This window comes from Triplophysa dalaica, chromosome 24 (assembly GCF_015846415.1).
Source record: "Triplophysa dalaica isolate WHDGS20190420 chromosome 24, ASM1584641v1, whole genome shotgun sequence".
Lineage (NCBI taxonomy): Eukaryota > Metazoa > Chordata > Actinopteri > Cypriniformes > Nemacheilidae > Triplophysa > Triplophysa dalaica.
The window spans coordinates 5,898,641-5,915,557 of NC_079565.1; the positions used below are offsets into that span (position 1 = coordinate 5,898,641).

At 38.6% G+C, this 16,917-nt stretch overlaps 1 protein-coding gene across 1 annotated transcript; it reads left to right on the forward strand.

Moving 5' to 3' along the window:
• The first annotated feature begins 5,295 nt into the window (after positions 1–5,295).
• dnajc24 (DnaJ (Hsp40) homolog, subfamily C, member 24) lies at positions 5,296–13,155 on the forward strand. The gene is made up of 5 exons (XM_056740047.1): positions 5,296–5,540; positions 5,849–5,960; positions 9,757–9,895; positions 12,627–12,695; positions 12,770–13,155. Exons 2-5 carry the CDS (start codon positions 5,853–5,855, stop codon positions 12,901–12,903), a joined length of 450 nt encoding a protein of 149 aa, XP_056596025.1. The 5' UTR covers positions 5,296–5,540; positions 5,849–5,852; the 3' UTR covers positions 12,904–13,155.
• Positions 13,156–16,917: the final 3,762 nt, after the last annotated feature.

Below are 16,917 nucleotides of genomic sequence, written 5' to 3' on the forward strand. Positions count from 1 at the left end.
TGTTAGACCAGTTCCAAACCCTGTTTATCAACACCAATGCCAGCTCCAGTTTTGCGTCTCTGAACCGTTGTGAAGGAGAGAGCTAAATCTGTGCGGTGCGTTCACCTCTGGGCCAGGCATGGGTTCACCTAGCGTCTCCTCTCACAGCAGACAGGCCCCATCTGCCACCTGCTCCGCCCCTCTGTCCCTGTGACAACTGTCGAGCAGGCACGCAAGATTGATTATCAGTCAAAGCCCATAGCTCTAGCAGCAGATTTTGCTAGGTAAAGCTTGCTGATCCAGCAAAGAGGCAGAGCGCAAAGTTACATTGGGCTGTGCCAACCGCGCTCTGTGTCGGGGCGCACAGAGAACAGCCGTGCGTGTCGCCATGAAAGCCAGCCAAGGAAACACAGCTGCAGCACAGAAGTTCCGGCCCGTAAAACTTGGCACCCAGCAAAGGACTCATAAATAAACATGGCTGTGTGATGGCACCGTTTTTTGGGCGTCTCCTGAGCCAGGATAAATAGCACATAATCTCATGCGCAGCCTTTTTGGAGAGGACCAACTCGATACGACAGAACTCTCTTGTAAGAGAATGTGAAACAATGCATACACTCTATCAAAAGTTTGCCTAATATAATGTTATTTTATGAAACTTAAATTATAAATTTTTGCAATTTGGTGATTCGAACGAGATCACAAAATCAATTATATACTGCTCTATGTTGAACCAACTTGATCTCACAGGAATTCATGACTATTTTACGAGGTGGCTGATTCACATGAATTCGTACTATGTGAATCGTAAAAAAACGTACGATCTTTACAAAAAAACATACACTAATCGCCTAAACCTAACATTGCTGGCGCATAAGAAAATTGTAGTAAGACATAACATCGAATGACTTAGTCACCTCGAAAACGAATTAGCCACCACGTAAAATAGTTACGAATTCCAATGAGATTGTGTTGGTTGAACAAGCAGCTACCATAAAAGCTATGAGAATAAATGTTTACACCGACATCTGTGATGAGAGATGACACAAATACAAGCATTTCGGTTAATGATTTCAAGTTCTCTGCTGAATCTATTGTATACATTACAATGCAAAATTCAACAAAAAAGCACCCACTTGCTCGATTCAAACTCAATTGAGTAAAACGAGTTAAAAACCGTTATGTGTTTGCTTTTAATTGAATAGAAAACACAACTCTTTCTTTTGCAGTTTCTTAACAGTGCGAATACTACCAAATGTCTCTAATTTCTAAAGCTCTTTGACTGGGTTCCCCATGTGGTCGGCATTGCCATTGAAAAACAAATACAAGTTCTGAGTGCTTCTGGGCTGAGCCTACCTCCTCCAGGATCAGTGGGTCGGTGGGGCAGCCCGCTAGTGGGGAATTCACCTCTTGGATAATGACGGTTGGCAGGGGTGCTGCCTTGCTTGTGGCTTCCCGCCAGACTACTGTCGGTCAAAGCCTGCTACAAGCCCCTTTCGCGGGGGAAGCCATTGTGGTAGATTTGCATTAACTGGTGAGGCCTCGTGAGTACAGTGCGTGTCGTGCTGAGATATAACTATTTAATCCGTCATCATTCAGTTGAATTCTTTTCAGAGCGGCGTTCCACCGCGGTACCTCCGTGTCATCTCAGGTGCGACATGCATCCACAACAACATTCATTATCTGGGGCCACTTCCCTCCCTGAAAGTAAACCGTGTTTGATTTAACAGCAAGGATGGACCAAAGGGCCCCCCATGTCGGCATAGACAGCAGCCCTAAAGCTTGGCAGCCATTCAAAGGCTTTGAATTCCTCTCTCCTACCAGGATGTCATAGCCAAGACATAGAGACTGTATTTTCCTTTCTTCTGCTGGATCTTCTTTTTCCTTCCTACTTTTTTTCTCACGTCCCTGCTCATGTGTTTGGCGGGGGCGCTCCGTTCAGACTGATTTAGGGGCATCCGTGTCAGCTGGGAACAATTGGCGAAACGGGGGACAAAGCCGCCCTCTCTACTTGAATTACAAGTGGTTGGTACTCATTGAGAAGAAAGAGTGTTTCAATGCACCCTTCAGGGGGCAGCGTAGAGCCTCACCTAAGGAAATGCCAAGCGCAAGTACACATATGCACACAAGGGACTTAAACGCTTCCCTGATCACCAATGAAGTGCTTTGCAAACAAACGCTGGGACAATTTTCATACTAATGACCGCTCGAGTTGGTTTGGTTTGTTTTGTCACAGTTGTAGTAAATAAGTGGCTTAGGAGCCTGTAAACACAGCAGAGATCATGTAACTACTTCAAAGGGGACTACAGTGCGTATTGTCATGCAGATGATCTATTGATATGTATATTGATGATTTTTAAAGTTTTGAGTGAGGCTGTAGACACCATTTGGTCTTGGATTTGTCTTTGCAATAAAAGTTTGCTACAATTTGCTACAGCCTAATGCATGCACTTTGTTTAACCAGCAGTAATTAAATAGGTTTGAACAACAAACTAGTAATTTAACTAAATTACTTTTGGTAAAAGTTGATGATAAATTAAATTGTTGTAGAATGAAAGATAAACCTATGCTCGACTATATGATCAATTGTGTTTTTTTGTGCAAGCTTAGCTTTCAACCTGCTATTACACACAAAAGATTGGCTTGCATCTTATTTAATTAGTGGTTTGGCATCATGAGTCTCCAGCTACCCACATACTCTCGAGTGAAGATGAATATGTTTGGAGTGGGCAGGTCGGGGGTGAGGGTCACATTGAACTGCACCTGATGACTCCTTCCTGTTTGGAATCCATAGCACACACTTAGACACAAATATACGGTTGACACAAATATATGTATACAAAATTACACATTACTCATATACATGGGGGTGGGGAAAAGGGGAAAAATGCCGGTATAAAGTTACAGAAAATTGTCCAGAATAATTCAAAAAAGTATAAAGATTGGCATCAGATATTCATTTTTACAAATATGGGGATGACGGACACAAATGGTACATGTTTTATAAAACGAATGAAACCAGAATAAGCTATAGGGCTTCGATTAGAACACCAAGAGATTTTCTGGCCTACAGATAAAAGAATAAATCTCTGGTGGAAATGAATGAACGCAGCAGGTACATAGCCAGTTCTCTACAGCCAAATCTCAGGGTGAAATTAAGCTCTGGGTCAGTGAATATACTGATCACTCATAATCTCTGTCTTACACATTTGTAATATCAGCATTAATTAATTTTTTATTAATTTTTCTGAGTATTTTATCAAAAGATTATTCTGTTCATGTAAAACACAACAGAGGAGTTGGTTAACATTGTGGTGCAGTCACCAAGTACATTTAAGATGTAGTTTTATTGGAAAGCAATTCATCTATTATAAAGAGGAAAATCATGCTTAATTCATTAATGACCTTGTAAACTCAAATATATGTTTCTTGTTTGAGGACTAACTGTTTCAGAGATTTGTGCGTTTTTCTCTCACTCACACAAGAACAGCAGAATAACAAACTGCCTGAACAAATAGGAATTGCATTTGCTAATTACTTAGCTAATTCCACCAAACTTTTAAATAAGTAATTAGCATGGCTAATTATATGTCAGAACTGTTGCACAGAGTCATAGACTTTGATTGGTTTGTTTAAAGTTAACTTTTCCTTTGAAGTAATTAAAGTAATACTTGAGTGTTGATCAGATGTATGCCAGCAGAATTATTTTACAGGTCTCTGAAAATAACAACAGCAGTCAAACAGTCATGTTTTTCTGTATATTTTCTCTTTTCTCTGCTATTATAGTTGTGACTGCCTAGAGGCGAACCATAATGATAAGAATGAATTAACTGCATCAGTAAAAACAGTAAACAAGCAGCTGTTATTGTCCTTCGTATATCCGAAATGTCAAACAAAAAATCTGTAAATCTCATTATGGATTAATTAAATGCTTCACAATAAACCTAAATTGTGGAAACATGAGCAAACAATCTGTTTTCTCTGTTACATGTGACATCTACCAAAGTGCTCATTAAAGTCTTTGTTAATTAGCAGCAGGAGACAGTGGCTGAGGTGTGCTCATTTTCTTTCATTTTGTACTCTTTATAGACTAAACAACATTTTAGATCATTCCCAGCACAATTAACAAAAATCCACTAACTTGTTTAGTGACCTTTGCCACAATCACACATATGCTCTCAGATGGTGTTTTGTGTAATTTTTCCAGTTGCAAATCTCTTTTTGATGACAACCCACTGTAATATATTTTCCCCCTTGACATCAAAACTATTATTATATTTAGTTTATTTCCAAATTTAATTAACTAAGTGTGAGAATCTGGATTTCGTCCTGTCCTCTACAAATATTGCATCTGTGTTTAATACAAAGTTCATATATCATATATATTCATTCGTATTCATTCCTATTAATATTAGCTTCTATTCACATAAGATGTGCCTTACTTTCTTGTTGTTTAACCTCGGTGAAAGTTGTATCATGTCTTATGCTGTCTTATATTGATATAAGTATCTGTTGTTCTCCATATCAAGGTTCCTAATGATGCCTATGGACAATTGTTTTGTTATTGTAATATTAAATATGTAATCATATCAGATTGTTCAGAAGGAAAGACTAAACAGAAAGTCTGGTGATTTTCCACTGTTTTGGTGGTTTTATTTGACGCCTCCTGATGCAAACTTATAAGTATTAGTCCTTAACAATAAACTTTGGACTCTGATTGAACAAGCACTTGTGTCTGTGTCAAACTTTGTCTCCAGGCCTGAAACTCTGTGTGTTCCGTCGACTAGACTCTTCAACCGTAGAATATTGTTTAGATAAGGGAACATAAGAAGTTTACATTCTTTCACTAAGTATCATCAACACAAAATTTCAGCTAATTCAAGAAAATCTCTCTTTGATAATATTTTATTATTTAGTACAAAATAATATAAAGTGACATAAATATATAGCTTTTATACTATTTCTATTTGTAAACATAGCGTTGTGTGTTATGCTATTGTTGGCTCTTTAAATAAAATTTTGAATGCTCCCTTGAATAATACATTAACATTTAGTCATTTAGCAGACGCTTTTATCCAAATAAGACGCTTTGAATAAAAGCATCTGCTAAATTAATATACTTATTTTCATCTAAATATTTTTTATATAAAAATCCTAAGATTATTTACTACGACTGGAAATAAAACGTTACCTTCCCTCCTCTCCTCCAGCCGGCCACACGACTTCTGTTTCCATAGATACTTCACATGATACTACACGTGTGTCTCGCTAAAACATCCGTGTGGAAACACTTACCCTACTGGGTTCCGTCTTATTAGTTTCAAAAGCAATGAAATGACCAACGATAGATATTAAATTGTCTATAGTATAAATATAAGGTTAAATAATTGTTGTTTGCTATTAAATTTGGGAAGTTTAAAATATTACGATCATGTGTTAATCGTTCTTGTTCCTGTCATGGCGAATAAACGCGAGACACACATTCACACGGGAAGCAGCATGGACTGGACTAACGTTAGCTAACACTGGTCATGGCTAAAACTGAGGAAAACTCGTAATACAAGGTCTGGAAACGTGATATTTCTTTAATACAACAGAATTGTAGACGGTGTGATTACATTCGACTGTCTAATCGTTTACTTAGCTGTCATTCTTGTTTGTCACGTGTCAAAACAGCACTCAGACTCAAAGTTCAAATTTATAGCGCTTAAAACAATGACTATTAACTCTAACCCTGTCACCAATCTATTGTTTAGTAACGTTCAATATGAAGCTATGTATGATTTAAAGTTACTAGATGTCCCTACACTGTATTATCAAGATGACATGTGTTGCAGATACAGTTTGTGTTATGAATGTTTTGAATCTGCAGGATTATGGCAGATTCTAATGGTCCACAAAAAGACTGGTACTCAATACTGAGTGCTAATCCATCTGATGACATACAAGAGATAAAACAGAAGTATCAGAAACTGATCCTCGTGGTAGGTACTCAACCAGTTTTCCTTATTAATGAGATTTAAGTAGAAAATTAACACTATGTTTTATATGCATTGTATATAATTTATTCTAGTCAAACCAGATCAGCATTAACGTACAAATCATACAGAGATCAAGATTAAAACAGATTATGCTTGATTTTCCTTTCAGCGTTTTCTCCAAGGGCAAATTGTTGCTGCTAAGCTTTGAAAACATGCAAAATTAATCAATGGCATCAGTATTTCTCATCAATGCACATTTTAGGATTTTGTATTTTAGATGATTAGTTTAATCCCAAACCCATTTTAATCACAGCAGTCACGTAACACTAGTCGATCAGTCTGGATGTGTTCCGTGCAATTTGTTTTGAGATCAAAATGAAATTGATAAAGGTCGCCCCTATTGAAACGTCTTGCTAGATTGCAAGAGAGTATTATGATTGGAATTATAACCATATTGAACAGCTTTCCGTATAGAGAACCACCCATACCTTTTGCATTCGTATTAAACAGGGTTAAATTTATCTTGCTGTAACTTCATGACTTCAATCAATCTCATGAAGGTTTATTAATTTTATACATTTTAACTGATGAAAGTCTCACCTATCTTGCTATTTCTACACTATTGGATAACATTTAAGTCGGCAACAAGTACTAACGATTGTACGAATAGAGGTCCTTTTAATTCATTTGAAAATCAAAAGTAAATTCAGCTTCAAGCACTCCATACCATCATAATACTGAGGTATAGCCATACTGGCAAAAATTCAAAATTCTTTCATTGCCCTGATCAGCCTGACAGTAGGTGGCAGTAGTGTGCTAGTAGTAGCCTTTATGCCCCCTGCTTCTCTACTCTCTCTTGCTCTCCATGCAAAGAGCGGATGCAGGCAGCACATCAGAGCCCATCGGAGGATGTGGCAGTACATCCCTCGCAGCCTCTGAGAGAAGATGATGTATTGTTAGAGCTGGCGAGTGCTCTAAATTGCCCAGCCCTTTATATTGTGTTCCTGCTCTCCAAGCTCCATTAGGCCCAGTAAATGAATATTTTACAATGCATGCAAAGAGACAGCAATTAAAGCGTGTAACTCCACAGTGGAAGGAGGATGGGGTGGTCTAACAGAGCTCCAGCCTCTCGTTGTGTTACGTATTTATGACAAGTACCTGAGCTCGCCGACTGGAAGTTGTGGGGCGACACTTTAATGTGCAATAACCATCTGAGAAGTTATAGTTCTGTTACATAGGGCAGAATGGATCGGAAGTTTGAAATAGTTTTGACTTCGCACAAAAAATAAAAATTTACTAAGCATAATCTGTAAACTAAAATTATTTTGTTTTGAGGAATATTCTGTTTCATGTGACTCGGAATCTCATGTGATATTTATCGATACAGTTGTCTTTAGCTATTTTTTAGCAATTACGTTGAAAATATACATTTGAAATCTGATCACTGAATTTAGACTGTCTATCTGACAAAAAGCTGCCCAGGGAGATGTTTGTGGAGCAGCAGCATGTGCTAGCCGGGGCTAAGCTGCACTTCACACCTGTGGTCTGACTCCTCGAGCTCACCTACAAAGAGTCAGGGGAAGCGAAGCCATATCCCCTATTTCTGCCACTGGGGAGAGAATGTAATTCTCTGGCAGACTCTGATGTTCTCCTTGCGGTAACGGAGAAATTGTGCTGCCAAGCTCGCTCAACCGTTCTCAGGGTTCAGAAACGGAGTCGGGATGTTTCTGGTTTTCTGTACTGGATAAGAATAGATGTGACCGTATTACTTTGGGAAAGGTGAAGGTTTAGATTGCATGGTAACTGGATTTTACTGAAACTGAGCAACAAGACTGAAATAAAGACAGCGTTTTAGATATTACACAGGGGTAGTGTTGCTTGTGTGAGGTGTGGACAAAAGTTTGGTTGTAAACTGTTTGACCGCATTTAAATTACTGTTAAAACTGCAACCTGTAACTTCTTGTTTGGTTAAAAATGTACAATAATCAGTTGTGCTAAATCAGTGTGGAAAACTGTTTCTTTATGACTCACAGTGTTGCTTTTAATAATGATTTATAAGTTTAGCTGTCAGGTACAATTTTGTGAGTAATATCAGTTTGAGATCATTTGACATCAACCCAAGCGAAAATATAAATATGTTGAGTAACCTGTAATCCTGATTTACATATGAAATATACGTATTAAAGCTTAAAACGCAACTGTGTAATAGCTCAGAAGAGTATTCACATAAGCAGTTACTTAAAAAGAATTGAATGTTTAATTCTGCTTTTATATATTTTATATACAAATTACAATTATTCATATTCTTGTAATTTGGTTGAAAACTTACAACTCGAGTTTTCACTTTAACTAGTTAGCTTTGGTCTTCGTCTGGTACTCTGATCTCAAGCGTCCAAACACAGATCGATTTAATCCTCTTAGCTGACATCCTGTGTAGGTCTTAATCTTAATGTTTTGGATGCTTTTATTTGGGTACTTTTAATTAAACCAATTCTATAAGGATGTGACTGCATCGTGTGAAAGCTTTAGCATGAATGTGGTCCCACTCACAGAAGCTTTCCATCCATTGGATGGCCTCTATGAATGATTTAAGTAAATATATTTGACCGTCTTTCTGTTAAGGTTCCTTGGCCTCTCTATTTTCGAGAGAAAGCAGCGAGGCGGCTGAGCACTTCATTCTTTTACACCCACTCTGCCTCCGTTTCAAAACGCCAAGGATGGGTTAACGATTCTCTCAATCAGGAAGTTAATTTTTGGCATGTTGCTGCAGTTGCTTTTCTATTCCTCATCTCATTTTGGCTGCCCATCAACAAAGTGAAAACAACAACACAAACAGAGATAGGGGGGTGGAGAGGGGCGAGAACGAGGAACAACAGAGAACAGGCACCCTTAAATTTCAATTAGTTTGAAACGTAATTGCTTGAAATGATTAGTTGAATCAAGTCTTCCTGTTACTTAAAATTAAAAATATAATTGCTGTAGACGGTAATTGGCTCGCCCCAGACTGTTGGTTTTTGTAGCCCCATACATCATTACCCAACTTAGGCGGCGGCGCAGTTTGTGAACTATAGCGACCATTCAACAACACAAACATGCAATGCTCGCCAGTGCCAGAGCATAATCACAGATTGGTCGAAGGCCTGCTCGAAAGGATCTAAGTTGTTTTCCGTTTGCCCCTTTCAACCTTTGTTTCTCCAGTGGGCGAACGAAGAGCCCAGCAGCTTGTCTGACCCTTGACCCCTACTAATCGATAGACACAGCTTCTCTATTTATCCTTAAGGAGAAGAATGCGGTTACTGTAAAAATACGTTCAAGTCTGAAGAGAGTGTCAAAAAAATGCCTTTAAGCTCACTCTGGGGTTAAAAAAACGACCATAGTTTTCGTAGTGAAGTTGTGAGGTCGCAGCTACCACAGAACTGTCATATAGTATTTTGTTGTGGAGATTGCGGTAGTGTTTTTGGCTGGAGGAAGGAGATGGCCTCTGACCTTCTGACTGCCCATCGTGTCCAGAATTGTCATTAAGACAACATATCTCTACTAACCGATACCATTTTGCACCACTGTCTGTATTTGTTGCTTCTATGGTGAATTGTCCGTAAGCACAGGCTGTCTTTAACACGCTTTGCATTGTTTACCTTTTTTGTCTTGTGATCGCATTGATCTGTTATCAGATTCTTTTATGAAGTGAAGTAATTGAAACGTCTTTCATTTTTTTTTGCATAATTTAATTTAATATATTATTGATCTAACCACATGTCATTGATGTGTCAGTCTCATAACTCTGCGTTCTGATCGATAGTTTCACCCAGACAAGCAGAAACCGGGGCTATCCGGAGGTGAGGCAGAGCAGCTTTTGAAGAAATTCATTGATGTCGATCGGGCTTGGAAGATCTTGAGTGATGAACGGAGCAGGAAGGAGTACGACCTCCAGCTACAGGGTGCGTTTCCTCCCTTTAACTACACTCAGTAATATTTCCTCTCATTTCCTTACAGTTTCCTTAATATAAAATGAGCGCTGGAGTGTATTGGTGGGTTTTATTTTAGAACGTAATGACCCATATTATAGCCAGTTTCAAATTTACTAAATGTAACTATATAACTATTACTAATTAAAGTATTACACTTCGGCACAGATGTGAATGATACTTCAAATCTTGCTTCCTGCCCTTAAATAGTTCACTCAAAAATGAATATTTTGTTGTCATTTATTTATCCTCATGCCATTTAACCTTTTTATGACACAAAACAAAAGAATATATTTAGCTAAAAAGCCACACAGAACATCAACAGCACTTTGGAAACCACATAACAACAACAAACCTATATTTTTCTATAAAATGTATTGAAATAATATTGTCCTCTGCCTTAAGTGCCTTGACTAAAAATAATAAAGGGAGCAAATTGTTGATATTTAAATTTAACAAGCATCGAGATGAGATGTTAAAAATCTAAAGCCCGACCAGACGCCTCCTCACAGAGGAGCATGATGAGGATTGTGGGTAATGGAGGAGGAGGGAGGGAGAGCAAGTGAATGTAGGTCAGGTCTGTCACACATGGACAAATTTTACATGAAGTGATAGTCTGCCTCTCTACTCGCTCGCCTAAGGAAAAAACTTCCCCAGCCCACCATTAGGACCTTCAATAAGTGTACATCCATGGTACTGTACGCCATTAACTTGGGAGCTGTAGCATTGCCTTTGGGGTGGGGGACACTTTGCACAGCTACTTGCTAACATAGCTTGCAACAGCCACTGAATTGATGACATTTAGAGTGTGCCCATAGAAAAGCCAGGCTTTGGTTTGCGATGCACACACAGGAGTGATGGAGATAACCACCTCCGCTGGAAACGGTGACATCATTGCTAAAACCATACACGCTTTATATAGACTTCATAATTATAGAATTGATTTTATGTTTCAATAGACAAAGAATAAGGTGCCATTCAGCAGATAACATCATCGGTCATTTCTCAAAGGTTTCTTTTGTTTTTACAGCTGCAGTTTATATTTTAGTATGACGTGTGAAAATAATCTCGGCTTCTTACTCAAGTCTATATAGGCTCTTTTAATTAAGGTTGGGATTGATTCTGGCTGGCTCAAAGGATACACTAATCCCCATTCAACTTAAGTAGCCTGCCCTGCAGTCATGCACTACACATCTAAATGTGTGTCATTATTGACCAGACGTGGTTTGATGTCAAATACTGTGGCCTCTATTTAAAAGGCCACGTCTGATTGGTTTAATCTTTCACAGTTGCAAGTTACACATAAATATTCATGCACCCTATTTCTCAAAAGTGTATTCAGTCATTAATATTCATAAAGACAACATCTTTTTTTAAGGTTAGCGTCATTGGAGAATCTCTCTATTGTTTGAGTTAGAAGGTTACATAATCGTCTCTTCAAATCCGATTTGCAGTTCATATCGCTACAAATTTCATTGTCTCAGGTTTTTACCAATATGAATGATGAAGAATTAGTTGACATTACTTCCCTGGCACCTACTTAGGATGTTCCTATAACTAATTAAAGAGACCCGTGATAAAACGTTGCATTCAAACCTGTTAATTGCCAATATCTCAGACAGTCCGCTAGGAAGCACAAAAAGTGTTACATGTAGGATTTTTTAATTCATTATGAAGCAACATGGTCTAATTTCATTCCCGGCCTCTTGACAATTAATTGTCATATTGCACTTTTTCACACTCCTTTATAGTTTTGGATTCGTTCTATAGAACCTAGAGATGGAAAGTATTCACTGCTTGAATATTCAATGAATATTTAAAGACTCATTTGTGTGTATTCGTAGAAGTTGAAGAAAAAAGGCTTTGTTAGGACACCAGATGACCTCAAATGGCTATGCCGCTTTTTTTTTTAAGGAGAACAGCGCCAGCGACCAGCGGCTCACTCCGCCCTCCCTGTTGAAACACTACGGTGCCTGACACATAACTAAGATTTAGTCACATTTTCACTTCTTTGCAGAATTAGATAACGTATTTTCAAAATGCGCTCTGTAGAGCAGTTTGTCCATTTAGGGCTACGGTAGAAACAACATGCCGGATGCCACGTTAGGGGATGTAGATAGAAATAGCTCATTCTATGGTAAACAAAACACTACACTTCATTATGTAAGGTCTTTATACACGTCTGAAGACATAGTTGTCTACTTAATGTTGTATTTCTGTTAGTAGATATAATTAGACATCGGAACTTTAATGGGGAGATATTGCTGTGGAAATGGCCCTATACAGTGTTACTGTAAAAATATGAAGAGCAGTCCTCGGCCCTGCTCTTTGTTTTGGATATTGTGTTAAGTGTAAAGGCTCAGGCTGGAACTTCTACAATTCTCTGAATGTGCATTTCCTGGTCAGCGAGCTAATTCAGGAGCCTTTATGATATGGTGGTGAAGTTTCAGCCGGACACGAACCAAGCAAATGTTATTGGCATGTATGGGATTTGAGTATATATGAACCGAATTATGGGTCTGTTTTTGACCTATGCTATTACTCTCTGTCATTGAACACAATTAAAATCCAAACATTCTGTTTTTGTGGTGTCACTAAAAATAAATCTATGCTAGCTCAATAATGATTGTCTTGTTTGTCCTTTCCTTTGAATTTCGCTAATGCATTTATTGACGAACATCACAGTTGTTATTTCTCTCTGCAGCCGGTGAACTGAAGCAGAGCTGGCCGGTGGATGCTCATGTAACATTGGATGAAATGAACTGGAATGCTGGTTAGTCAGTGCACTATTGTGTGTGAATCTAAATCGCTTGATTCTGATCATAACAAATCTTCTCTCTGTTTCAGACACTGAGTGTTATACGTACAGCTGTCGCTGTGGTGGAGAATTCATCTTAGACCAGGAGGACACACAGGAAGCGGAAACGGTCGTATGCTGCGATTCGTGTTCGCTCAGCATTGAAGTTCAGAAGGTTACTTGATACTTTTGGAATTCTACAAGTTTCTGATTGGACAATTTTTTCCTCTTTTTCTTTTGAGGGTTTTTATGGACATAACACACAGATTTTTACAGGAAGAATCATTTACCGACCACAATCAAGAGATTTGCCACTTTTCTGGTTGGAGTGATTCTTTTGCAAAAAATATCTGCTTGCTATCAAGAATGGTGTTTATAAGTGTGAGGCTGCACATCTCGCTCTGCGCAGTATTAAAGAAATGTCAAGTATTTAAATTAAATATTTATTAATAAATACAAATTGCTATGTTTTACTTTTAAGCTTTCATAATGTCATTTTTAAAAGGCTTATTTGCTTGATTCATGTTGTTTCAAACATGTTTCTAATTTATGCATTTTTTATTCCCATGAAATACATTGTGGAATTGAAACTGTGTTGTTGAATGTACCTAGCCTAAATTTCCACAAAAAAGAACATCCAGGTTGTCAAATCAACATTACAGAATTGACTGTAAAAAGTTATTATTTCTAGCTTTTGTCATGTAAAAGCTGTTAATTGTTATCTGATGTTTAATCGGATACATTTTCAAGCTGAAAAGGTTGTGTTCTTTAAAACGCCTGTTTCTCAAACAAAGCTATCTTTGGAACCCATGGCGTACATTACGTAAATGACCTAGTTTTTTTTTCGTCCTTTTGGAACTTGACAACCTGGATTTTTATTCAGTTTTGCGGGGAAAAGAGTGGCTAGTACATTCTTAAACCTTTCTAAGTGTTTTTCCACAGGAGAAAGTAAGTGATGCAGGTTTGGAATGAAATGAGGAATGATGGCAGAATTTTCATTAATTAGTTGAACTATTCTTTAATGGGACTCTACATTGATCCTGGAAGTGTTATATACAAATTACCATATCAGAAAAGCCATCCTAAAAAGAGTAAAACACATTTCATACATTCACATGTATTTACAACAGATGTGATGCATCCCTGTTTCCAAAACTGGGTCACACTACACTCCGTGTCTCAGAAAGCCCTTTGGTTGTTTCCTCAAAGCTAGACATGCTCTTTTACAGACCAGACGTTTCACCAGAAGAAAAAAACGTGCTGTTTGTTCTCCCGACCCCTCCTTCTACCGCCCCGTGTTTGTGAGGACCATGCAGCTTAGTAACCTCTTAGCTCTTGTTAACTTTGTTTGCATGTAAATAAATGCACTTTTTTCCTCCTCCAACAATGAAGTCACAAACTGCCTCCACACATCACTGGTTGGAAATGGCCCTTCAGTTAATGATGAGCTTTTCTTTGCCTTATTGTTAGCTGGTCCACTCAATTTTGGGGGAAACTGTGAGGTTGCGGCATTCGAATAGGGTCATGGCTTTATTAAACTTCAAACAATCAGCTATTTGCTAGAATCTCGGCCCGCAAGAAGCAGCTTGAACGTGGCAAACCACGCTTTTCATCAATGTCCTGAGGCCTGGACCGAGGCTAGACCTGCCAGTGGACCGGCATTGGACCGAACCGTAATCTATTGTGACATCAATTACGGATAATCTCGTCACTTTCGGAGAGTGGGGTTGTCACAGCTCTAATTAAGTCTTTGCTTTCCCCTATACGTGCAGACAGGATCAACAACACATTACGGTGCAATGATAGACATCATCATTCTATTTTTGAGGAGGTCCAACTTTTAACCGGTCGTGCACTTGTCGGTCTGGCCGGACAGTTGAGTTTGTGTCGATTGATGGATCTCAACCTTTTTTTTAACTTTATGTCATCCTGCTGTCCACAATAACCTTTGAAGGACCCCTACTCACAATTTCCAACCAGTAGCATTTTCTACACTTTGATTCAGAAGATTTATCACTTATTTATATCTTATTTTAATGCTTATTTTTTCTTATTTTAAATTGTCATGTTGAGGCCCGGTAATAGACCATGACCCCATGTTAAGAAATATTATTTTAGGTTTTTTAGCTTTCAGTTAGAAGGTGATAGACCAGTCGCAGTTATTTGGTTGATTTTATTTTGAACATTTTAGTGTCATTCAATAGTCAGTAACTTAGGTTAGAGCTGGAAAATATTGCCAAATTGTTTATCTTTTTTCTTACATAAGTTATTTGACTTACGTAAATTGTAAAATTCAAAACTTTCTTTTAATGTTTGAAGACGAGTGACGTAGTGACAAATGAGTTCTGTTGTGTCTTTCTGTCGCTCACAGTTGTTGAGCAGAACCTTGACTGTCTGCTGCTTGGTGATTGTTCTCACTTTATTGTTGTTGTGGATCTCCTGTTGTGTCGTGTTGACGTATGTTTAAACGGTAACCTAAAACCCCTTGTTAATCTAGGCAGAGTTTTCGCTGATCTCTACCAGTTCACAGGTAGCTTTGAAAAGTGTTTCCGTCAAAGAAAAGCCTCCGCTCTGAGCAGGAGAAAGAGTGAAGCCTTTTCTTTGAATGAAATTTCATCACCTGTCTTGCTGTGGTGGTCTCTCATTTAACTCAGGTGGGAAACGCTAACTTGTATCTAAGCTCATATTTAGAATGAGACAAGGCAGTGCTTTCAGCCAAAGTTTTGGAGGGACAAGGTGTCTTTTTTATTATGTTTAAGAATAAACATCTAGTTCTTGTAAATGGTTACAATGTCAATATCATAAACAGATCTTTGGGATGTGATTCTAAGAGGGGAAATACAAAAAAAAAACACTTCTTCTGACCATGCTGGTCTGCCCATTTAAAAAATAATTGTTCAAGCTAGTAGTATCCTAGTACCCTGCTACCCAAGTAGGAACATGCAAACAAACAGTTTAAATAAAATGATTTAACATTTGTAAAGTCGGCCGGCTTATTGTTGTCTCTGCACTTTCAATTGGGCAGGAGAAAGTAGTTGTTTTTATAAAAAAATCTAAAAATTCACCTTTAAGGTGCTATGTTTTTCATTTGGTTTTGTCTTGATGGACAATCTGCTCCGAGAATGTGTGCAAGGAGCCGACTGCTTGTGTTGTGGTTGTCCGTTTTGTTTATGACAGACCCTGAGGTTTACAGCCTATCCCATCATCCTCTCCATTCAGTTGGCAATAATACTAACAGCCCACATGCATTGCCAGATCTTTTTGCTTTTGTGAGAGAGAGACAGAAAAAGAGAGCATGAGGTATACAGTATTATTAAGCTAAAAAATAACCACACAGAACGTATAAAACACTTCAAAGCCGTTGAATTCTAAAAAAATGTGTAACTTGTAACATGGCCTCTGCCATCCATTTCATGTATGAATCAGTGGATTTGAGTCATGACTGTTTTCTTTTTAAAAGCCATTTACACATTTGTTGTGAAAGCAGTTGCCAAGGGGAGTCGCAATCCCACAGCGTCCCTGATGTGCTCGTAGACTCACCGTGCGGCAGCACCGACGCACTGCAAGGCCGCTGGGCCCTCAGGTGCACCCTACCTGCCACCGCAAGCCCAGACATGTCAGGACCTGGTTTTAAAAATAACTCCTGCTTGTTAACAAACAAGCTCCCACCCCCGACGCCAAATACACACACTTTCCTCCCTTGCCGATAATTATGTCAAGCTGCTCGTCACACACCATGTTTTTAAATGTAAGCATGTCATGCAGTTTTGCAGACAGATGATTAGTGGGTTTAGCAAGGTTGACAATGCTATCTGTGTAAGGCACAGCAGTCTCAATGGAGGAGGACTGGCTAATAAATGTCTGAACATAAAATGCTTCAAGGAGTATTTTGGCCACACCTCGCTTCTTTGGAGATGCAACTTCATTGTTTGCCAATTTCATAATTGGTTATTGGTCTTTTACCTCCACTTGGGGAATGAAGGCATGGATTGAAAGCCAGTAGGTGGTTATTGTAGAGACTGTAGCTGATGATGTGTCATTTCGAAGCGTCCGCCACACCTGAGCAGTCTTTTTATGTCCTCCGTTCTTCTCCTATGTTTCTCCTTCAGGAAGTGCTGCTCTTTGATCGGTTTGTTCGATCAATCTTCTCTTCCGTGACTTCTAGGCCCAAAACCCATCAGGCGGTATCGATTCCGAG

Coding starts and splice junctions, on each gene's coding strand:
- dnajc24 (XM_056740047.1), top strand. CDS start 5,853: ATGGCAGATTCTAATGGTCCACAAAAAGACTGGTACTCAATACTGAGT. Junction 5,961..9,756: donor ATCAGAAACTGATCCTCGTG/GTAGGTACTCAA, acceptor TCTGATCGATAG/TTTCACCCAGACAAGCAGAA. Junction 9,896..12,626: donor GTACGACCTCCAGCTACAGG/GTGCGTTTCCTC, acceptor TTCTCTCTGCAG/CCGGTGAACTGAAGCAGAGC.